Source organism: Thalassophryne amazonica, chromosome 21 (genome assembly GCF_902500255.1).
Source record: "Thalassophryne amazonica chromosome 21, fThaAma1.1, whole genome shotgun sequence".
NCBI classification, from domain to species: domain Eukaryota; kingdom Metazoa; phylum Chordata; class Actinopteri; order Batrachoidiformes; family Batrachoididae; genus Thalassophryne; species Thalassophryne amazonica.
The window spans coordinates 36254460-36278758 of NC_047123.1; the positions used below are offsets into that span (position 1 = coordinate 36254460).

The 24299-nt window shown below is 41.2% G+C and overlaps 2 protein-coding genes across 2 annotated transcripts in view; one reads left to right on the forward strand and one right to left on the reverse strand.

Moving 5' to 3' along the window:
* The window catches only part of mettl24 (methyltransferase like 24), a 38461-nt gene extending 31532 nt beyond the window's left edge, over positions 1 to 6929 (forward strand). The window contains 1 exon segment of the mRNA XM_034161849.1: positions 5448 to 6929. Coding sequence (XP_034017740.1) covers positions 5448 to 5765 — 318 coding nt within the window. The 3' untranslated portion in view covers positions 5766 to 6929.
* An 18-nt stretch (positions 6930 to 6947) lies between these two features.
* cdc40 (cell division cycle 40 homolog (S. cerevisiae)) lies at positions 6948 to 23556 on the reverse strand. Its single transcript, XM_034161848.1, has 15 exons — positions 23325 to 23556; positions 22300 to 22386; positions 21347 to 21476; positions 21168 to 21251; positions 20890 to 21029; positions 20426 to 20522; positions 19829 to 19968; positions 18780 to 18854; positions 18501 to 18546; positions 16265 to 16366; positions 15667 to 15782; positions 14489 to 14622; positions 9817 to 9893; positions 7318 to 7462; positions 6948 to 7148 (listed from the first exon to the last, which is right to left on the reverse strand). The coding sequence occupies exons 1-15, from the start codon at positions 23505 to 23507 to the stop codon at positions 6971 to 6973; spliced, it is 1734 nt and encodes a 577-aa protein (XP_034017739.1). The 5' UTR covers positions 23508 to 23556; the 3' UTR covers positions 6948 to 6970.
* Positions 23557 to 24299: the final 743 nt, after the last annotated feature.

The window sequence follows — 24299 nt, forward strand, 5'->3', positions numbered from 1 at the left end:
TTCAGTGATGAATCTCGAATCTGCATTGGGCAAGGTGATGATGCTGGAACTTTTGTTTGGTGCCATTCCAATGAGATTTATAAAGATGACTGCCTGAAGAGAACATGTAAATTTCCACAGTCATCGATGATATGGGGCTGCATGTCAGGTAAATCAATCAATCAATCAATCAATTTTTTATATAGCGCCAAATCACAACAAACAGTTGCCCCAAGGCGCTTTATATTGTAAGGCAAGGCCATACAATAATTATGTAAAACCCCAACGGTCAAAACGACCCCCTGTGAGCAAGCACTTGGCTACAGTGGGAAGGAAAAACTCCCTTTTAACAGGAAGAAACCTCCAGCAGAACCAGGCTCAGGGGGGGAGCAGTCTTCTGCTGGGACTGGTTGGGGCTGAGGGAGAGAACCAGGAAAAAGACATGCTGTGGAGGGGAGCAGAGATCGATCACTAATGATTAAATGCAGAGTGGTGCATATAGAGCAAAAAGAGAAAGAAACAGTGCATCATGGGAACCCCCCAGCAGTCTACGTCTATAGCAAGCATAACTAAGGGATGGTTCAGGGTCACCTGATCCAGCCCTAACTATAAGCTTTAGCAAAAAGGAAAGTTTTAAGCCTAATCTTAAAAGTAGAGAGGGTGTCTGTCTCCCTGATCTGAATTAGGAGCTGGTTCCACAGGAGAGGAGCCTGAAAGCTGAAGGCTCTGCCTCCCATTCTACTCTTACAAACCCTAGGAACTACAAGTAAGCCTGCAGTCTGAGAGCGAAGCGCTCTATTGGGGTGATATGGTACTACGAGGTCCCTAAGATAAGATGGGACCTGATTATTCAAAACCTTATAAGTAAGAAGAAGAATTTTAAATTCTATTCTAGAATTAACAGGAAGCCAATGAAGAGAGGCCAATATGGGTGAGATATGCTCTCTCCTTCTAGTCCCCGTCAGTACTCTAGCTGCAGCATTTTGAATTAACTGAAGGCTTTTTAGGGAACTTTTAGGACAACCTGATAATAATGAATTACAATAGTCCAGCCTAGAGGAAATAAATGCATGAATTAGTTTTCAGCATCACTCTGAGACAAGACCTTTCTGATTTTAGAGATATTGCGTAAATGCAAAAAAAGCAGTCCTACATATTTGTTTAATATGCGCTTTGAATGACATATCCTGATCAAAAATGACTCCAAGATTTCTCACAGTATTACTAGAGGTCAGGGTAATGCCATCCAGAGTAAGGATCTGGTTAGACACCATGTTTCTAAGATTTGTGGGGCCAAGTACAATAACTTCAGTTTATCTGAGTTTAAAAGCAGGAAATTAGAGGTCATCCATGTCTTTATGTCTGTAAGACAATCCTGCAGTTTAGCTAATTGGTGTGTGTCCTCTGGCTTCATGGATAGATAAAGCTGGGTATCATCTGCGTAACAATGAAAATTTAAGCAATACCGTCTAATAATACTGCCTAAGGGAAGCATGTATAAAGTGAATAAAATTGGTCCTAGCACAGAACCTTGTGGAACTCCATAATTAACTTTAGTCTGTGAAGAAGATTCCCCATTTACATGAACAAATTGTAATCTATTAGACAAATATGATTCAAACCACCGCAGCGCAGTGCCTTTAATACCTATGGCATGCTCTAATCTCTGTAATAAAATTTTATGGTCAACAGTATCAAAAGCAGCACTGAGGTCTACAGAACAAGCACAGAGATGAGTCCACTGTCCGAGGCCATAAGAAGATCATTTGTAACCTTCACTAATGCTGTTTCTGTACTATGATGAATTCTAAAACCTGACTGAAACTCTTCAAATAGACCATTCCTCTGCAGATGATCAGTTAGCTGTTTTACAACTACCCTTTCAATAATTTTTGAGAGAAAAGGAAGGTTGGAGATTGGCCTATAATTAGCTAAGATAGCTGGGTCAAGTGATGGCTTTTTAAGTAATGGTTTAATTACTGCCACCTTAAAAGCCTGTGGTACATAGCCAACTAACAAAGATAGATTGATCATATTTAAGATCGAAGCATTAAATAATGGTAGGGCTTCCTTGAGCAGCCTGGTAGGAATGGGGTCTAATAAACATGTTGATGGTTTGGATGAAGTAACTAATGAAAATAACTCAGACAGAACAATCGGAGAGAAAGAGTCTAACCAAATACCAGCATCACTGAAAGCAGCCAAAGATAACGATACGTCTTTGGGATGGTTATGAGTAATTTTTTCTCTAATAGTTAAAATTTTGTTAGCAAAGAAAGTCATGAAGTCATTACTAGTTAAAGTTAATGGAATACTCAGCTCAATAGAGCTCTGACTCTTAGTCAGCCTGGCTACAGTGCTGAAAAGAAACCTGGGGTTGTTCTTATTTTCTTCAATTAGTGATGAGTAGAAAGATGTCCTAGCTTTACGGAGGGCTTTTTTATAGAGCAACAGACTCTTTTTCCAGGCTAAGTGAAGATCTTCTAAATTAGTGAGACGCCATTTCCTCTCCAACTTACGGGTTATCTGCTTTAAGCTACGAGTTTGTGAGTTATACCACGGAGTCAGGCACTTCTGATTTAAAGCTCTCTTTTTTAGAGGAGCTACAGCATCCAAAGTTGTCTTCAATGAGGATGTAAAACTATTGACGAGATACTCTATCTCACTTACAGAGTTTAGGTAGCTACTCTGCACTGTGTTGGTATATGGCATTAGAGAACATAAAGAAGGAATCATATCCTTAAACCTAGTTACAGCGCTTTCTGAAAGACTTCTAGTGTAATGAAACTTATTCCCCACTGCTGGGTAGTCCACCGGAGTAAATGTAAATGTTATTAAGAAATGATCAGACAGAAGGGAGTTTTCAGGGAATACTGTTAAGTATTCTATTTCCATACCATAAGTCAGAACAAGATCTAAGATATGATTAAAGTGGTGGGTGGACTCATATACTTTTTGAGCAAAGCCAATAGAGTCTAATAATAGATTAAATGCAGTGTTGAGGCTGTCATTCTCAGCATCTGTGTGGATGTTAAAATCGCCCACTATAATTATCTTATCTGAGCTAAGCACTAAGTCAGACAAAAGGTCTGAAAACTCACAGAGAAACTCACAGTAACGACCAGGTGGACGATAGATAATAACAAATAAAACTGGTTTTTGGGACTTCCAATTTGGATGGACAAGACTAAGAGTCAAGCTTTCAAATGAATTAAAGCTCTGTCTGGGTTTTTGATTAATTAATAAGCTGGAATGGAAGATTGCTGCTAATCCTCCGCCCCGGCCCGTGCTACGAGCATTCTGACAGTTAGTGTGACTCGGGGGTGTTGACTCATTTAAACTAACATATTCATCCTGCTGTAACCAGGTTTCTGTAAGGCAGAATAAATCAATATGTTGATCAATTATTATATAATTTACCAACAGGGACTTAGAAGAGAGAGACCTAATGTTTAATAGACCACATTTAACTGTTTTAGTCTGTGGTGCAGTTGAAGGTGCTATATTATTTTTTCTTTTTGAATTTTTATGCTTAAATAGATTAGGTAAAGGCACTGGGGAGATGGCTGTCATTACATCATCAATAAATGCACAAGTTTACGTTGATATTTTGGACACTTTTCTTATCCCATCAATTGAAAGGATGTTTGGGGATGATGAAATCATTTTCAAGATGATAATGCATCTTGCCATAGAGCAAAAACTGTGAAAACATTCCTTGCAAAAAGACACATAGGGTCAATGTCATGGCCTGCAAACAGTCCGGATCTTAATCCAATTGAAAATCTTTGGTGGAAGTTGAAGAAAATGGTCCATGACAAGGCTCCAACCTGCAACACTGATCTGGCAACAGCAATCAGAGAAAGTTGGAGCCAGATTGATGAAGAGTACTGTTTGTCACTCATTAAGTCCATGCCTCAGAGACTGTAAGCTGTTATAAAAGCCAGAGGTGGTGCAACAAAATACTAGTGATGTGTTGGAGCGTTCTTTTGTTTTTCATGATTCCATAATTTTTTCCTCAGAATTGAGTGATTCCATATTTTTTTCCCTCTGCTTGGTCTAAAAAAGTAACCGTTACTGACTGCCCCATTTTTTTTTCCTGATTTCTTATAGTGTTTCTTAAAGCCAGAAAGTTGCCATTTGAAATGACTTTAGTTTTGTGTCATGTCTGTGAGCTGCTTTTTTTCTACAAAATTAAACAACTGAATGAACATCCTCCGAGGCCGGTGATTCCATAATTTTTGCCAGGGATTGTATATTACAAGAACACTGCCAAATTTAGATCATTTTTTTCCCCGTAAATTTCATGAGAGCATATCTTAGAATGTTATTTCATTCTGTAAGGGTCAGGTTGAAATATTGCTTCCAGAGTATTAACTATTTACTGTCCTCAAGCCAAAGTTATCTTGTATGCAGCATAACTTGTATGCAGCAAAGTTTTACTGTGAGCAGAGAGAATGCAGGAGGCAGTGAAGCTGCTTCTTCTCACAGTGTCTCTCTGCAACAGAAAAAGCAGCAGTGAAGACACTATGAGTCACTCAACAAAAAGTGGAAATATGCAGCCAAACAGCATCTGTACCTTTGAGTACCTACCTAGATGACTCATTCACAGTGATCTGTTGACCAGATGACCCATCAGACACCATCACCACGGGCACAAACCTCAGAAACCCACACAGAGTGAACCTTTGACAGTTACGCAACATAAATGGATAATTACCTCTGCAAACAATTTTAGAGGTTTTTTTTTTTTTTTCTCCACTTAAAAACCACTCACATGGCAACATTTACGTGCTGGAGGATGTCGGTTATTCAGTGCTGCAAAAATCACCTTTACCAAGGTTACACATACGCACCATGCAGCAAACGTGTTCCCCATCAGCCCTCTGTAAATATTAAATTTCGAGTAGATGTTTGCATCATAGGATGCCATCAGGTCCTCTTCCAAGACGAGTTGGCTCTGAGTCCAGCTCTGGCCCCAGACTACAGATTTGCTCTGTAACATGTATTTCTTTATTCCCAACTGGTATTTTACTTAGGACACAGGAACGAAACCCCACAGAAGCACCTTCTGACTGAAAATGACTAATCGAATATATCCGTAGGCCTGAAATGAGCTTTAAGGCACCGATTAACCTGGAAGGAATTAAAGCCAATGGGACTTTTAAACACGATCAAACCTAGTCAATATGTGATAACCTGAGTTACTTTACATGAAAATTACCTCAGGGTGTCATTAACATTCATCAAATTTAACATATCCTGTGCATCCCAGCACACCTTGTCAAGCTGCTCTCTTCTTTAATCCATCATCATCATCATCACCAAAGCATGAACAAGAGCCAAGCTTCACGTCCTCCTTCCTGTTTTTTAATAGCTCTTACGTTCAGTAACTCCACCGTCTCGTGTCACTGCACTGCTGTAATGAAGGTATTCATTCTCCCCCACCCCTCCCTCTCTTCTTCTAGGTGGATGTACTCAAGGCAGATATGGAAAGTGCAGAGTGGAAGATTTTAGAGAATCTGATCCTGGAAGGGGTTCTGGACTCTGTGGGTCAGCTGCTCTTGGAGCTTCACCTACACTGGCCCGGCTTTGAAGTGGCTGGCGATGATCCATCTGTGGTGCGCTACTGGTTCAGCCTGCTCAAGGAGCTAGAGCACGCCAACTTCCGACTCTTCCACCTGCACAGTGACCCAGCTAGGCCGCGCCTTTTCCTTCATAAAAACATCCTGAACGCCAGCAGCACTTACACAGTGGGGTGGGTCAACACGCAGTGGAAACCCTGAGGGGGTGAAAAACAGAGCACTGCCACAGAAACAGCTGGCTAAAAAAAGAAGACGAAGAACACCACATTTTGCTCTTTCAACAAACCAATCTTGCTTATGCAACATGACCTTTCCCTCAAAGTAAAATTCTCAGTGGTACTTATTAGGCTGTAATGACCTCAGACATTTGTAGGGGGCCGCGTAACGGCCCCGAGGCTCTCTGTGTTCTACCTCATCGCGGCTGCAGGTCGGCCTCTGAGTCACCTTCGCTGCTGCCATCATCAGTCCCATCTGGACGATTTCGGACAGCCGCAGCCCTACCAGAGACGTGGACTGATATGACTGCTCCCTGCACACCCACAGACACCACAGTCCTTTCAAGATGAAATTAATTCAAAGAGATGGATAACAGACTGGATAAAGAGTTCTGGCTCATTGACAAAGAGAGCGTCAGGTCATTGACGCTGCTTACAAAGCAAGACGAAGAAGTCAAAGAATCTTTGTTAAGGTCGCTGTACACCATCAGACTGCTCAATTACTGAATTAACGGCCTTTGATCTTGGAGCCGACTGTTACAACCCAAAACACAACAGCAAAAGTCACATCCACACTCTGCTGGGTGTATTTGTTAATATGCAACGTGGAGCCAGTTATGAAAGAACAATTTGCATTTTGTGACAGTGCCATTTCCTGAGCAACAATGAAAAGCACCAATCCAGAGCCACACAAAGTACAGTATGATATAACTGTCTCTTTTTCCTCCCTCCTTCAAACCCTTGTGTATTATCTCCACAACACAAGAATTTCATCAATAGAAAAAAATATTGCATCCAATTTGCATAACTCACCAAATCCTTTGATGTAGTTTAATAAAAGCCAAATTATTGTGTGGGACTTCTTTTATGAGCTATTTTGATGATGAATAACGGTGAAAGTAATTTCTGAAGGTAAAACAAACACAATGTATTTCCACAAAGGTTCTATGATTGGCAATGAAGATTCTTTGCAAAGGCAATTCTGAAATGTACACAGTGCACCGGAGAGCGACAAAACAAAACGCAATTAGTTTTTTTAATGTTATCTATTGAGTAATTATTTTCCTTTAGAAACCACTTGTAAAATTAAGCGCCTGTACAAAAATACTGCAATATAAGACTGGATACCAGTCCTCCCAAGATCACAAAATCCATTTCACAAAAAAGTCTTCGAAACCCCCCGGGGCTGTTCTAATCCCAGAGTTTGATTTGTCCATCCCAGCCACAGGTGATGACTTTCGAGGTTTCGTGTGGGTGCCAGAGGGCGCTGATGCACACTTTATCGTGAGCTTTGATCCTGTGGTAAAGCTTGGTGGTCTTCCAATCCCAAACGTTCAGCTTTCCATCCGCGTCTCCAGACACCACGTAGCTGATGAGACCAAAATGTTGACAGAAGGCGGTTAGGGTGGAATGATTAGCATTTGAGATAAATCGGTTTGGATTAGGTTAGTATGAGCCAGGATATCCCGTGTTGCCGTGCATTAAGCATTATATTGGGGTGCAAAAGACTATTTTCATTACACCGAACAATGACGCACCTCATGTCTGGGGAGAAGTCCACTTGGCAGGCATAGCCAGCCACCATGTGGCCCTTAAAGATCTTCTTCTTGTTTAGTCGGAAACGATTTTGGGCACCGAAGATCAGAATCTGGTTGTCCATCGACTGGCACGCGAGCCATTTACCTGCGGATAGAGATGTGTAAGCAGCATTAACCTAAAAGCTAACATTTTAGACATATCACAGCATGTCACTCAGACAGTATCAGTGAGACATCTGATGGTTTTATAGTTCTATATCGCACGCATGCTCCTTTAAAATAGGAGCTGAGCAGTAAATGGAAGAGAGAGAGAGAGAGAGAGAGAGAGAGAGAGAGAGAGAGAGGGGTTGTGTGTTACCTGAGTTATACAACATAATCTTTGTGAAACAAACAAATAATGGTTTACTCCTCTGGTTTAGTATATTTCAGTGCTGAAAGAGTTTGTCACCGATAACCACACCTGCTCCTAATTTTCCATCTTCTATCAAGTATGCAATAACCATGCAGCAGGTGGCAGTGTTCAGCAGAGCTACGGTATATTACATAAACAAAACAAAGTTGATATTAAGCTACAGTAATTTAACACAAATGTGACGCTGTTACAATCATTGCTCAGCTGAAATCGGCTCTGTAGAACATTTCAGGTGTCGACGGCACAACACGCTCAAAGTCACGGCGCTGTGATAAGAGGCAGCGCTTGAGTGTTCCATTATTACACAAGTCACTACACTTCTTGAAAAGAAACATGATGGAAATTATTAATGTGGTATGAGAATGAAATCCAGGGTTGGTGCATGTGTGAATCCCCTCACTGACAAATAATAATAAAAAAAAAAATGTCCACAGATGCCAAAGGCAATAAGAGCAGAATCAAAACAAGTGCAATCCCAGAGAGCATTCGCGCTTTGTCTCTCATTAAGATGCCAACAGATAAGGCAGAAAAGCAGAGAGAGGCTGTGAATGCAGTGCCAAGAGGAACTGGATGCTGTCTAGGCCTCCAACACATTTATTATTTAGTCACTTAAGAGAAACAAACCGTATCCGAACAAGTAGGAACCCCTGCCAAAAGAAAAAGACCAGCAAAAAGCACACGAAAGGGAGAAATCACAGCAGTTAAATGACGAGGACAGCAGAGACGAATCTGACGGCAGAACAGAGCGAAACACACAGTCGATGATTAAAACAGCAGCTTTGTGTTTCTCTGCGATTAACCATCTGTTTGCCTGAGCCACCAGCATTAATGTTCTTTCCTAACTATCGCGCACAATAACTGCACTTTAGAGGCAGAACTATCAGCAGCAATTTAACAAAAAAATCATCCTGATAATAACTGGAATTAGACCCTCTGGTACTTTTTCAAACTCCTGTGACATTCACCCAAATTGGCTCATTGTTTTTTTGTTTTGTGATAATCACTGTAGACCAACTTTAAGCTGCTGAATGAGAGTTCTTGTACATTTTAGCAGGATGACACATGCAAAAACTGGGAGGGGGGGGATGCTTTTAACTCAACAACAGACTCCGAAAGTTGCATAAAGTGCCTGGTTTGCACAAAAGAGCAAAATATAATATTGATAACAGGTGAGTTTTTGTGTTATCATGCTTAAAAAGAGCTCATGCAGTACAACCTCTTTATTTTAACAGACTCATGTTTCGACACCTGTTGCTTCATTAACATTTGCATCAATAAAGAACAAATTAATTAATTAATCACTGACATTGACACACATGAAGAGGGATTTCTCACCCTGGAAAGAAAGACGAGCTGCACTTGGATTCAAAAACCAGCTGCCTAACCGACCTTACATCGCCTACAGGAAACATTTAAATTTATGAAACAAGCAAATTGAACAAAGTTTGGCAGATGAAAGTAACCTCTGGCTTTTGATGCTTCCAGATATTTTGCATAAATGTCCAACAGTGTGACTGCAAGGATCAAAGAGAATTTAGATGACTCACTTTATCTCCAGCAGAAAATAAAATGCTTAACTTCACAAGCACTTTCTAATCAGTAACAAGCAGCCCTTCAGCGGTGAGCTGCATTTGAGGAATGTTGCTGCAAAAGGAGCAAATTCATTTTCTTTAAGCCGCCACTCGCTGAGAAACGTTTGCATGCCACTAATTGAAAATGCTGACTGCCGTGCACTCTGTTGTTCACCTGTACACCGTGCATGAGGGGGAAGCCTTTTAATGGGATGCAGTGGGCTGTTTATGACAGCTGGTGTCCAAAGTGCAAACAAACAAGCCCACATACATAAACACCTTAAAATGAGCAGGTTTTTGTGCAGTGAGCAAGAATCCATAAAAACACTTGTGGGTCAGTTTGGTGTGTTAGTACGTGCATGTTTACCACGCACAGGAACTCAGCCTGTCTTTGTGCTGCTCCCGCTGTGACCAGCGCGAAGAGCTTCACAACTACTAAGTGTGTGTGTGTGTGTGTGTGTGTTTGGACTCCCTGATGCCATCTGTAGTGTGTTTCTGCCAAGACTGAGTATTCACCATTGGGAGAGAGAGTCACAGCTGGCATCGAGTGCATGCTGGGCTCAGCGATGTACTTAAAGTCCACTGGGATGTCCCTGGAGGGACAAAAAGAAAGAGAGAGAGACAGGTTAAACATGAGATGTGAGAACAACCTCAGCGCCTCTGAAGCTGCACAAACTCAAAGGAAGATCTTGCACAAAGTATTTTTTCCATCATCACTTGCACCATCTGAAAAAGTCTTATTAGTGAAGAGAAAAACAGCTGCGGTAAAATAAACGAATAATCACGCTGCATTATCACTACAGAGACCATATGTGCATATGTGCAAAATGAAGCTCTAGACAAGACAACACAATGCCGCCTGTACTGGTGTTCAATTATGCATTTGGCTTTGACCCTGTCTTGACCTTCTTTCTTCCTCCCGGAGATGAAACTCCAAGCGTTCTGCACCAGATTATTCAAATCTACAATTTTGTGTATCTCCCATGACAACAGGATACCAAATATATAGTTTTTTTTTTTTTTTTTTTTTATAATGTACCTTACTCAGGTGTGACACATCATGCAAACCCAGAGTCAACGTGAGTCAAATAGTCTGGTCCAAAAATATGTGGACACAAAATGTTCATTTTATCTGTGTGCAACAGACTGTTTAGCCTTGAAAATTCTAATAAACATTGTTGGATTCAGGCCAGGTGACTAATGGAGCCACTCAACACTCACACTGTGTGTAATTTCAAAGTGTTGAACTTATTCTGATCCTGCATGCTCTCAACTCCTCCTGCCCCACACACGTCAGGTGTGCTCAGACAATGAAGCGTGAGGAAACACCAGACCAGACTACTTAGCTGTGGCTTCAGCAGGTACACATGGAGAACATGCTGGGCAGGAGACTTCGACCATGTTCTTCTCAAGTCCGGAAACAACTAATGTAATTTTTTTTTTTAAATGAGGGGGGTAAAAAAACAAAACACAAGCTATATGAAAAACAGCCTATCCACCAGGGACAGTCGTGAAAATAGGCGATTGTTGTTTACTGTGGTTTACATCAATCAAGATTGGAGAAGAACAAAAACACAGCTGAGCTTGAATTACTTCAACGTCCGCGGTTAGACTGAGCGAGCCCAGATAAAATGCCAGCAAAAATCAATACACTTCTCCTTTACTTTGAAGGAAATTAACCCAGTCACCTTTGTTGGTATTAATGTGGAACGACTGTGAGATGATTTCACAGATCTTAATTAGTACTGGTGGATAATTAACACGGGCTCTGGCTTGAAATTATTTCCATTATTCATGTTCTGGGTGGCAGAGGGACTTTTCAAGGTCATTGTCATGAACACTGAAGTCATGAAAACTGATGAAATGTCACCTTGCAGCAACAATATTTACTCAAATCTATATGGTAAACACATTTTAGCAAACTGGGTGCTTTGATGTGCTCTTTATATCAATTCACTTCACTCTTTTCTTCATCCTTTCATCATCCAAAACATCCCTCCGAGCCCATGGTTCCAATGCTCCCTGAACGATGTCATTATGATCGAGAGCTAATTCCCTTTGTTGGCACAGCGGAGCATGTTTTATATTGATTGCGATTCTCCAATGCGCAGCCTGAAGACGAACCGCAGCAGCACACAGCTCCTCAGCCGTGTGTGGAAACTAAGGCAGAATGTGAGCCGTGCTTTGACAGATCTGCTCCCTCACAGCGGCCTCCTGAACCTCACCGACAGCGTGCACTTCTATTCTGGCACAGACAAAGCTTTTTGATAAATTCAGCCAAATGCTAGTGATTATCAGTTGACAGATGGGGATAAGAGAGAGCGGTGCCAGCTGAGATGTTGGGAGGAATCAGCAGTTACACAGTGGTCCCAGAAATCTGGTGCATGAAAAGGTATCTTAGATGGCATTTTGATATCTAAGATACTTGGATAATTCAAAGTGCTAAATGGAATCTTAACTGCACAGAGCTTAATTATTTAGAATCAGAATCAGAAGAAGTTTATTGCCATTGCCAGTGAACAGGATTCACAGACTAGGAATTTGCTTCGGTACAATGGTGCAAAATTAAGAAGAGATAAAATGCTAAGATAAAATATAACATATGTGTCAAAATAAGATAAAATATAAGATAAAAAAAAAGAAATATGAAATATGAAAGGCTGTGTGCAACAGAGAAACAGAAAAAACAGTGCAGTGGGAGGAGTGCAATTAAAAACCTAAGTACACTGTCTAAAGTGACCCGTGATAAAATGATAAAGTGACAGCGTTAAGCTTAAGGTGACTGAGTTATGAGGAGTTCATGAGTCTAACGGCAGAGGGGAAGAAACTGTTCTTATGGCGGGAGGTTCTGGTCCGGATGGACCGTAGCCTCCTGCCCGAGGGGAGTGGTTTGAACAGACCGTGTGCAGGGTGAGAAGGGTCAGCTGTGATCCGACCTGCTCGGCCCAGAGTCCTGGAGACGTGCAGGTCGTGGAGAGATGGAAGGCTACAGCCGATCACCTTCTCAGCAGAGGCCACAATGCGCTGCAGTCTGTGTCTGTCCCTGGCTGTGGCCCCGGCGTACCACACCGTGATGGAGGAGCAGAGGATGGACTCGATGATGGCCGTGTAGAACTGCACCATCAGCTGGACAGGCAGCTTGGCCTTCTTCAGCTGCCGCAGGAAGTACATCCTCTGCTGGGCCTTCTTGATGAGGGAGCTGATGGTTGACTCCCACTTGAGGTCCTGGGTGATGGTGGTGCCGAAGAAGCGGTGACAGACCATAGTGGTGATGGAGCTGTTGGTGAGGGCGAGGGAGGGCGGGGGGGCTGTGGCTTTCCTGAAGTCCACGATCATCTCCACTGTTTTCTGGGTGTTGAGCTCCAAGTTGTTGCTGCTGCACCAGTTCACCAGCCGGTCCACCTCCCTCCTGTAGGCAGACTCATCCCCATCCGAAATGAGTCTGATGAGGGTGGTGTCGTCCGCAAACTTGATGAGCTTTACAGAGTCGTGGCTGGAGGTGCAGCAGTTAGTGTAGAGGGAGAAGAGCAGAGGGGAAAGGACACAGCCCTGTGGAGATCCTGTGCTGAGAACCCGAGTGTTCAAGACATTTTTTCCCAGCCTCACACGCTGACTCCGGTCCGTCAGGAAGTCTGTGATCCACCTGCAGGTGAAGTTGGGCATGTGGAGCAGAGAAAGCTTGTCCTGGAGCAAAGCTGGAAGGATGGTGTTGAATGCAGAGCTGAAGTCCACAAACAGGATCCTAGCGTAGGTTCCTGGGGAGTCCAGGTGCAGCAGGATGGAGTGCAGGGCCAGGTTTATGGCGTCATCTACAGACCTGTTGGCTCTGTAGGCAAACTGCAGGGGGTCCAGGAGGGGGTCGGTGATGGACTTCAGGTGGGATAAAACCAGGCATTCGAAGGTCTTCATGACTACAGACGTGAGAGCCACAGGCCTGTAGTCATTAAGTCCAGTGATGCGTGGTTTCTTGGGGACTGAAACTATGATTGAGGACTTGAAACAGACTGGAACATGGCATGACTCCAGGGATGTTGAAGATCCCCGTGAAGACTGGGGCCAGCTCATCAGCGCAGTGTCTCAGGATGGCAGGAGAGACACAGTCTGGGCCCGGGGCCTTACGTGGATTCAGCCTTTTGAAATGTCTCCTCACGTCCTCCTCTTGGACCGAGAGGGCAACAGGGGGAGTGGGGAGGGCAGCAGTGAGAGGGGGGGGTCCAGAGTGTTTGAATATCCAGTTGTGTGGGGGGTGGGGAGGTGTGAGTCCTTGTCTTCAAAGCGTGAATAGAAGACGTTCAGGTCATTGGCCAGCTTGAGGTCGTCAATAGAACGAGGTGCTTTGGGCTTGTAGTTGGTGATCTCTTTCAACCCCCTCCACACAGAGGCCGAGTCGTTGGCAGAGAACCTTTGCTGCAGACGTGAACTGTACATGGATTTAGCCTTTGCCACCTCCTTGCTAAATCTGTACTTTGCACCTCTACAGCTGTCTCTGTCTCCTTCTCTGAAAGCCACCTCTTTCTGCTGACGGAGCTACTGGAGTTTAGGTGTGAACCAGGGCTTGTCATTGTTATATCTCACCCTGGTACGCTGTGGGATGATGCTGTCTTCACAGAAATGAATATATGACGTCACAGTGTCCGTGTAGTCATCTAGACTGTCTGCTGAAGCCTCAAACATATCCCAATCCGTGGTGGCCAAGCATGCGCGTAGCTCCTCTACAGCTTCATTGCTCCACACTTTAGACGTCCTCACAACAGGTTTAGAGAGTTTAAGTCTCTGTCTGTACGTGGGGATCAAGTGGACCATCACGTGATCTGAGAGTCCCAAAGCTGCATGGGCCACCGCGCGGTAGGCGCCGCTCACTGTCGTGTAACAATGATCTAACGTGCTCCCTTCTCTGGTCGGGCATTTAACAAACTGTTTGTATTTTGGTAATTCCTGACTGAGATTCCCTTTGTTAAAATCACAGAGAATTTACAATGTAGAATTACTAATAAAAAGCTGACTGACTTTTAACTGACAAGTGATACAAAATAATGGAAAGCGCTGATAAGTTTAGTTTTTGGATCAACATGACTGAGGTTCTTCTATGCCACTTTTACTTTTTTATGACTTTTTTTTTTATTAAACACACAGACACTACACAAAATTGTGACTATATGTTTATTACTAGTTAAGAGTTTGTACTTACCACTCCCAAACTCGAAGACTCTTGTCGTCTGATGTGCTGACAAACCGGCGATTCTCGTCAACAAAGGTGATGGTGTTGACGGCACCCAGGTGACGGTCGTACTCCTGAACCACCTCACCGGTCCTGATGTCCCACTAAGAGACAAACATTGATACGGAAAGGGGGTGGGGGGACCCAGACCGCCCAGACCCCTCAGTCAGCCATAACACAGCAAAATGGATTATTAAATGATGAAGAGAATCCCACCAAATGTTCTCATTTTTCTTGTGGAGTGCTGATAAGCAGAACTCATCCAGTCCATTTTATTTAACTCAACAATCAAAGAGGTGCAGACGACGGGGGATGATGTGCTGATGCAGTAAATTAACCGCAGCGCTGCTCACAGCACTAATCAGGTCGAGTCTGTAACCCCCCCCCCACACACACACTTTTTGTTTTTATATTCGCCACACATTCCCACAAGCACACAGTAAAACCAAACAGAACAAACCTGTCAACAGAACAGAAAACAGATGTTGCATCAGTTACATTTATGCTGTTTTTTAAAAGTTTATTAATTTACCTTTTAACTGGTTCAAATGCAGCCATCTGTTCACTGCTGCAGAATTTAACAACTGTGAGATTATTCTGACAATTACATCTTGCTTCACATGAGCACAGACTGTCTGCAGCCAGGTGCATAAGTATTTGCACAGTGAGGAATTGTGTAATTTGGCACCAGCACAGCGGATTTGAATTGAAGAGGTTAAGATGTTTTTGTCATGCAGATTTTCTGGTTTCAATCCAGCTCTGCAACACCTGGAAGAACTGGAAGACAATTTAAGCATAATTTTATGGGTAAGACCTGCAGAAATCCAAAGGCTTCTTCACCATTTCACATTCTAAAGCCATTTATCGAGCAGTTATTAGACATCCACACTCTGTGCCACAGATTACTCTCTTCCACCTTAATGCAGCCTGTGATTAATGACTTGTTCTACTCCTGTCGCCCACTCAGCCTCCCGCCTCACACACTCACTCGCGTTGGTGGAAGAAACAGGATTGTATTTTACGCTCCTGTGGGCACAGGGTTATACATGGAAATTCATGTGTGCATCTGCTTGGTCAGATGGGAAATACACATGAAGTGATTGGGGGAACGGAATTGAATTGGTGGCAGTGCAGTGCAAACACGTTACCTGAACAATCTTCTTATCCGACATGCCAGCCACGAAGAGGTTCTGTTTGTCCTCGTCTGGGTTGAACTTGACACAGTAGGGTACCTTCCTGTTTGTGAATCGGGCGATACACTGGCCTGTGAAGGAAAGCCAATTGAAAATCAGAGTTCCAGAATAATTCACAAAGGATTCAAGAGAGAAATACTGAAAGAAAAAAAAACTAAAGGATGAGAGCTGTCAGAGGTCTCTGTGCTCTGTCCTTGCAGGCGGTCAGCTGTAACAACTTCAGCTTTTTCTTGGTGTTCATTCAGCAGACGGACAAATGATATGAATCACTACTCAAGCAGAGAAAACAGGAAATTAAACCGACTACATTCCACCTACAGACTCCTAAATGGTAAGAAATCTATTTCACATATGATAAATTAACAGAACTACTTCACTGAGAGGCTTTAACTCTATTCTGCCCCCTGCTGGATTAATACTGTGAGGGGAAACATACATTTATCACAATTTTAATTTTTTCCTTTGAGGTAACTTTGTGTACAAATATTTCTTAGAACATGTGAATAATTTTTGACAATGTGCTTTCAGGACTCGTGGCTGTGGAATGGCCTACCTGTCTCAGAGTCCCACAGTTTGAGGTACCGGTCGTATGCAGCACTGAGGAACTGTGCCCCGCTGTTGTTGAAGCAAATATCTCGCACCGCTTTGCTGTGACCTATCAGAGAAAGAGTACATTTATGAGGGAAACAAAGGAGAAGATAAAGTTCCCCTTCAGGATTTCCACACATTTCTCATCAACTCCTGAGGAATAAGAAATCTGGTTAATGAGAAAGAAAGGAAGAAATGTGAACCGTGGGAGATGTAGGAAATAAGCCCAGCGAGAAAAACCAAACAAAAACATCATCCATCTGTTGTTTCGACCAACTGCTCTCCACCTTCTCCTCATAATCACGATGTGCAGAACCCACCGGCATTCTCTCAGGTGATCTGAGACTCCCGTGGGCTCGCCCCACACAGATACCTCCATTTTTAAAAGAGGCATATTTCACAGATTCCATGGTAATAAAGGAGCCCACTGAGGCTGAACACATGGCTGTTTGCTTGCTGGGGACACCACAGGCAAAGTCACGGCTGCTCAAACCCTCCATAAGGTACAAGTGAACAGAAACGTAAAGTGCGGTCAATCACAGAAAATAGGGCACACAAACAGAGCTGAGATGATTATTGATCACCTAACACAAAACGCTATTGATAACTGATGAATCGTTTTAATTCATCTATCAATAAAAGAAAGAAAAATATAGATTACATCTCCTCAAATATGAGAATGTGCTCATTTATTCTGTTTTTATAAATCACTGTGGTTTGGACATATTTGGATTTTGTGTGCATTGGGCAAAGGTTACACAAAAAGACCAACTTTCTGTGCAAAACAGAGTATTTTTTTGTTTACATTTTTCTGAAACATTGTGGAGTAAAGCTCAAATACAGTAATCAACAATTAAATCTACTTCACACATTATACTCCAGTCTAAATAAAAACACACTCATGCAAAACCCAACAAGCATTTGCTTGGATTGGGAGAGGACAAGCACCACAATAGGTCAAGTGCCACGTAATACCAGGGTGCAAGAAAAGACCAAAGGAACCACAGACCAGACACCCAACAGAGGGTTCACACAAACACCCTGCAGACAGAAGAGAAGCAGCACCACGAGCATGAGATGCAGGATTCAGGTCCCAAGTCTGAACACCACATGGGACCCAAAACACAACAATGCACCATCCAGGAGCATCTATCACAGGCTCAAGCCAAAGGTTCCCCCAGGCACCAACACCAACAACCCCCACCCCAGGGTCATGGTCCCCACACTGAAGCAAACAGGGAAACCCCCCCCCCCCCCCCCCCAGGCATGCACAGATTAAATTTGCAAGGGAGGCGACCCATATTACTGTTGTGGCATGTTGTTTTCACCAAAGAATGATGTAATGCAAAAAAGCAACTACTGCAACAATTTTATTTTTGTTGGTCTCAGAAGGATGTCTCCGTTGTTAATACATGAGCTTTAAAGAGAAAGGAAAACTGAATAGAAACACATTCTGCATTGAAGTAAAAACCTCCTGCAACAACAGAGCTCCCAACACCCTTCTAATGAAATAACAACAATCATCATCATCATCATCATCATCTGAGGCTCTGCTGCTGCTATGCACACATCCGCTCACTCTCTCTCATCCCATTTATCCACCACTAAATTGTCTCATCTTGTTCGCCCACTCTTCTCTGTGCTTTGTGCCCTCGCCCCATCATATGCCTTTTCTCCTCAGCCTGCAGACTGCTGAATTATGCATAGTATATGAAGACGCTAACAGGCAGGACCCCAGCTGTAAATCATCTCCATTGTGACAGTGTGCCATCTATGTGAAGCATACAACAGTTAGCTACATGTATTGTTACCCACCCCATCCCTGATATACACACACACACACACACCCTTTTCTGATTGTTCAGCAAAAGTCAATGTTGCACTCATGCTGAACTCGCATTCTGTCACTGCTGTCCCACGAGACCGGGTGTTCTTCCCCCCAAAAATGTCAGCACATTTGCTGATGATCTGTTGTTGTTTTCAACTGTACGTGTCCCAAAAGGCAGCTTTTTTAAATATATATATTCACATCAGCATGTTTGCTGATGATGTACTGTTGATTAGAAATTGTTAGGCTTGAGTGCTAAAGTTTGTGTTGTACTGGAATTATACTGACAGTGGCTGTTTTACTACACGTTGTGAGACATTTTCAAAGAGTACCCTTAATTATCAAACGCAAACTTCAAACTGGTCTTACTTACCAATAAATGTGCGCATACACCTCCTCTCGTTGTAAACCTCCCACAGCTGCACAATGACAAATATTAAAATAAAAGGTCAGCACAAATTTTACAGCACAATTATGCTAAGACAAGAATAATTGTATCTTACACAGTGTTAACACTGTTTTTCCTGATCCAGAAATTCTCAATAAAATCCTGAAATTACTAGTAATTCTTGAAAATAAATAAATAAAACCTCAAGAGTGTATAATCATGCAACCTCTGTAATATTCTGTATTAACCAAAAAATGTTTGTACCTTAATCTTACAGTCCATGGCACAGGAGAGAAGCAGATGACCAGAGCCAGGAAACAGTCGGATCGCACTTACACCCTGGAAAACACACGGAGGGAAAATTAATACATTTGTAGCATTTTAAATAGTGAAATTGCTACATAGATATCTGCAACAGGTTGTACAAATTTTGATGGTTTTAGTTCAGTTAGTGGTTTTACTAAACAGTTCAATATTAGCGTTGTGACATCAGATATTTATCAATGAGTTGTTCCGCACTGACAACATAATAGAAGCAAAAACAGGAGCTCTCGGTCCCGCCCACTTCACTGCACCGCTCAGACAGAAATCACTTGTGATTGGATTGTATGTGGACCATGAGCACGAGATGATATCAAATGAAAAAGTGTATAATCCAGAAAATACATGGAAGCAGCGACATTTGCTTGCGTGTTTGGTTTATTTTGTCAAACCTTCATCCTTCTGTGACTTCATGTGTGTGGGATCAAGAACAAATATGAATCACACACATACCAGCTGTGTGACCGTGCAGCTGCAGATCCTTTTCGTTAACTTTCTTTATTACACCCCCTAATCCAGAACATTCCTGTGACACTGCGTGGGCATACCCCTCATACATATTTTATCTCAGCATCGACACTTCCTCACTTATCTTTTCAAACCTCTTTGTGTTTCAAATTGGACTCTGAAGGCTGTAACTTCTTGTATGAAGTGAATAGAAGCCAATTTAAGACTGAAGTGATTCATCTCTCCCTGAAACAGCCAGGAAGATCTGAAGAGCCGGCACAACTCAGAAGAAGCCCACATTCTGCTTTGTATTTAAATTACAAAGACTGGGAATAATCATGTCTCCATAATGGACATGTTGCTTGCACACGGTCACATTATTCAACAATACCCAGCTGTCGTGGTAAGACTTGGTAAGACTATAACCCAGTATGTCTCAGTATGAACACTCACATAGTGAAATCTTAGCAATTATTATAAATATTAGAATATTGCAAATTCATGGACACACACACCATTAATCTATGTCCCTTCATACTACTAACCTTAGTGTGTCCAGACCAGACATGAATCTGTTTCTTCGGCAGGTAACATTTATCCGGAGCCTCTGCAGTGCGTAGGTTGACGCCCACATCCTGAGGGACATGGAGGTACGACCTGCCCTGGTAATCATACATGTCTTTAACTAGAGGAGGAATCACACAAAGAGACGTCACATCAGATGTCACATGGCTGAGTTCAGCTCCTCGTGACGAGCAGCAGCCTCCTCTTTGTTAAAACCATCAGGCAGGGTAAAGGTGCCCTGACACGAGCATGTTGTTGATTCACAACACATCACGACCTGTGTCGTAATGTGTCATGAACCAAAAACATGCTCGTGTCAGGACACCTTAACACATTAGTTATTAACGACCTGATTTTTTTTTTTTAAGATGAAGGGGTGTGTGGGTGTTTCACCTTCAAATTTCAATGTGTGTACTTGCTGACCTACATTAGTTTACTAAAAGATGTATCTTAAAACCTTTGAGCAGTGAGGGGACTGTATGTGGCTCAAAAAAGGCATAAAACATGAAACATGGTTTGACAAATTTACAAGAAAAATACTCTTCACAATCAAAAAAAAAAATAAATAAAAGATGTACCATGGAGAATGGTCTTCTCCTCTGCTGGAGCCTCTTCTTCATTCCTTCCCTTCTTCTGCCTCTTGGCAGTAATTTCATCTAGCTCTTTCTGCTCTTCCTGTGAAACAATCACAACCATGGAATTACTGAGACAGTAAACAGCAGGGGGGCAGAGACAAAAAAAAAAAAAAAAAAAATATATATATATATATATATATATATATATATATATATATATATATATATATATATATATATATATATATATATATATATATATATCAATGCAGAATCTATTTGCTAAAACATACAAATCCTGACACTTAGAAACCCCCCCCCAAGGCCAGAACACGTAGGTCAAAAACTTGAAGCTGTCAGGTCAGACTATAGCTCAAAAAGTCAAACACCTTTACATATCGGCACAAACATCAATCCCAGACATGCAGCCAGGATATCTTTGTAGAAAATGATGAACACTGTGTTACCTCCGATGGCTTGGCAACATCATTTTCGTCTACGTATTTGGCCCATGGTCCGAGGAAGTTGTCAATTTCTGCTGCTTCTCCACCTTTGACCTTTTTCCTCTTCTCTGACTTTTTAGTTCCACTCTCAAACACAGTCAGGCCTGCAGGAAGAGCAACAAATTCAAGTCCCCTTAATCTATGCCTAATTTAAAAACAGTCCAAAAGATATCCTGAATTCATTTTTAGGCTTATAATAATCAAATGTACACAGAGATGGAGAAAATATTAATTATTACTACCTTTATTTTTCTCTGCCTCATCTACTGCTCCAATGTAGCTGTTAGTGGAAGCTTGTGTGTCAACAGAAGGATCTAAAGCATAGCCTATGAATAGAGAGAACATGGTTTAGAATACACACATTCAGGTCACAATGGGTCAGATTTACGATGTCAATCAAATCAAAACCAGACCGTCTTACCGTAGGTGGAAAAAGTCCTCCTTTGCTGTTCAAACATAAAGTCATTGACGTGAGCTGGTTCTGCGTAACCAGATAACATGTTCCTGGGAGCAGCCATCTGCTGGGTTTTAAACGGGTTTTTTGGCCCAAACTAAAAGCAAGCAAAATATGTTAAAAGGTGAAGTAAACCTCAGTGAGAACTGCTGTTACTGCTTTACTCCTTGTAATGAACAAAAACATGATTCAGAATGAGCTAAGAGCAAAGCCTGAGTGATGCTGACAAAACAACACACAGCATTTCACAATTACTATGTCAATACTGACAAAAGGGTAATATTTTGAAAGAAAGAATAAAAAATTTAGAGTTGAAATCATTCACTAATGGACAGAAAACATTCAAAAGTATTCTTCACTAAATAATTTTTTTGTTATTTATCATGGAAAAATACTCACTGCTTTTCAAATATCACTAATGTTTCCATTTTGTTTTGTTTTTTTTAAATTATGGTATCTTTAAGTTTTTAACTGCTGGTTAGGCAAGTCAAATAATTTGAAACTTTCCATACAGACTAAATCAGCTGTGCTCAATCCTGCTATTTAAACTAAACTTTTCAATTCTCCCCACTATACCCACACTTGATTACCAACCTTGGATGTATTTGGCTCATCAATTTCGTGATGTTATTTTGTACAACAGCACAAACCGGACTTAGCTCCTTAAATGTGGATACAGGAAGAAGCGATGAGAACTCTGCAGTGTGTGTTTGTTCCCAAAGTGCAGGTTTAACAACCAAAACGACAGATTAATCAACAGCGAAATTAATTATTATTTTTAGCCCCATAATGATCATGAAATGATTTACGGACTGTGAGACAAATTAAGCATTTCAGTGTTTTACTGTTTCTGAAAGCTGTCAAGATGTCAATGAGTAGCTTAATATTTAGCATCGCAACACACTGTTTCTGAGACTTACTTCAGGTGCAAACATGGTTTCATATGTTGGGTTAAAACCCACTTCTTTCAGCGAAGGATCCAGATGACTGCCCGTCTCAATGGCCTCCTAATACATATATATATAGTGAAAGAGCGAGAGTTTGTATCAACAGCAAGCAAATTCACAGTGTCTGACAAGCAGCATGATGTTCGACTGCAAAGACGATCCTTTTGCATTCAATTTAAATCAGTGATTATTAATATTAAAATTATTAGGTACATTACTTTCAAGTTCATGCACTTTTGTTGTTACCTTTAACCGATATCTATGAAAGACACAAAAACCTCAAGACTTTCACAACTGACTGGGAACCCAGAGGATGACAGAATTCAAGCAATTTTTAGACTGAACAATATCTTTGTTTGAGAAACCTCATCAGTTTTTCTAGTCTTGTCCAATATAAAGAAAAGCAGCTAAATGCTGAATATTTATAAGTAAAGCGCATAACCACTTTTAACCTTTAAACATAATTCATTTTAGGTAACTATAGAATTTCTTTTGTATTCAACTAGGTTTGTACAATCATTTTATTAATGAGTAATCATCCAAGATGTACCCTTACAAATTATATATTTCTATTTATGTATGATGTGTGCTTTTAATGTAGTAGTGAACACGTTTTTAAATAGGAAATAGCTTTTTATCCCCAAACACGTCAATACATACACAGAATAATTTATCAAGCCACGTGACTCTCTCAACAGATGTTTTATTTAAAATTTTAATTAGGACAGTTTTTATATTTCTGACCATTTTACATGTTTAGTTACGCATGTGTGCATTTAATGCGATATTCTACACTTTTAATAATCATGACAATAAATGAATTGTGAATTAAAACAATGAAGTACTGTAAAAACCTCACTTGAAGAAGGAGAAATAAATACTGCTTATGACCTTACACACATCATTTTTTTTTAAATACTAAAGTTAAACAACAGCTACCAACAAGCTTAAAAAAGTCAACAAGCTACATGCTAACCTTAGCAAATACGTTAGCTTACCTTTACGGCGACCTCCGGAGCAGAATTGAGGACAACCAAAGACATGGTTTTTCCGGACGGTAAAGGTTTAAGGTGAGCAGTGACATCTGGATCAACCTGCTTCACATTTGGATTCGACTCGGACTCATTTTCTGAATCGGAATCACTGGCGTACGAGACAAGAGAAGCGATGGCAGCAGACATTTTGGATGTTGTGAAGTTGCCGGAAACAGGAAGGCAGTTCTTCCGTAGCAACCCCACCAAAATAACAAATTAATAAATCAAAATCGTTTCAGAAATCTAACAAAGGTCAACAATGTCTTAAAAAACTTTTAAAGTTGGTAGCCAGAAACAGAAATATGCTGTAGATTTTGAGATTATGCACAATTCTCCAAGAAACAACCAATTTGCATATCTGAGACTTTAAATAGGAAGATGCTGCTAAATGCTGCACCCCATGGTGCACAGAACAGCTCAGTGGGCGTGTCTTATAGAGCCAGGAAGGGCATCCGTGACATATGTCATGGAAGTCTGCAATGAGACATTTCAGAAAAAAAATTCTGCGTAAGGCATCTCTTACATGAACAATCAAAATCCTGGGATTCTGTGACTTTTTAACATAAAACAGATTATGTTTAACTGTGAAAGGTACATTTAAACAGAAAAAAATGTCAAAGTGTATGTGATAGCTTTAATATTTTATGAAAAACAATATAAATATTTTATCATGTGATAATGTTTTGATAAATATAGTGCACAAATTAAATTTAGGAATTGCATATCAAAATTCAAGGTTCCTTTATTGTCATTTACATATTTCACAATAGCTTTGTGCTTGTGAAGAAAAGTACCTCTGTTTTCATTTAAAAATTGAATTCTCAAAGTCCTGTTAGAAGTGACTTTTCATAAGCTAAAATATAATACAAAATATAGATCAAAAGGGCTTTTCAATATTAAAATCAAATATCCGCTAAATCCACAATACAGATCAGATGC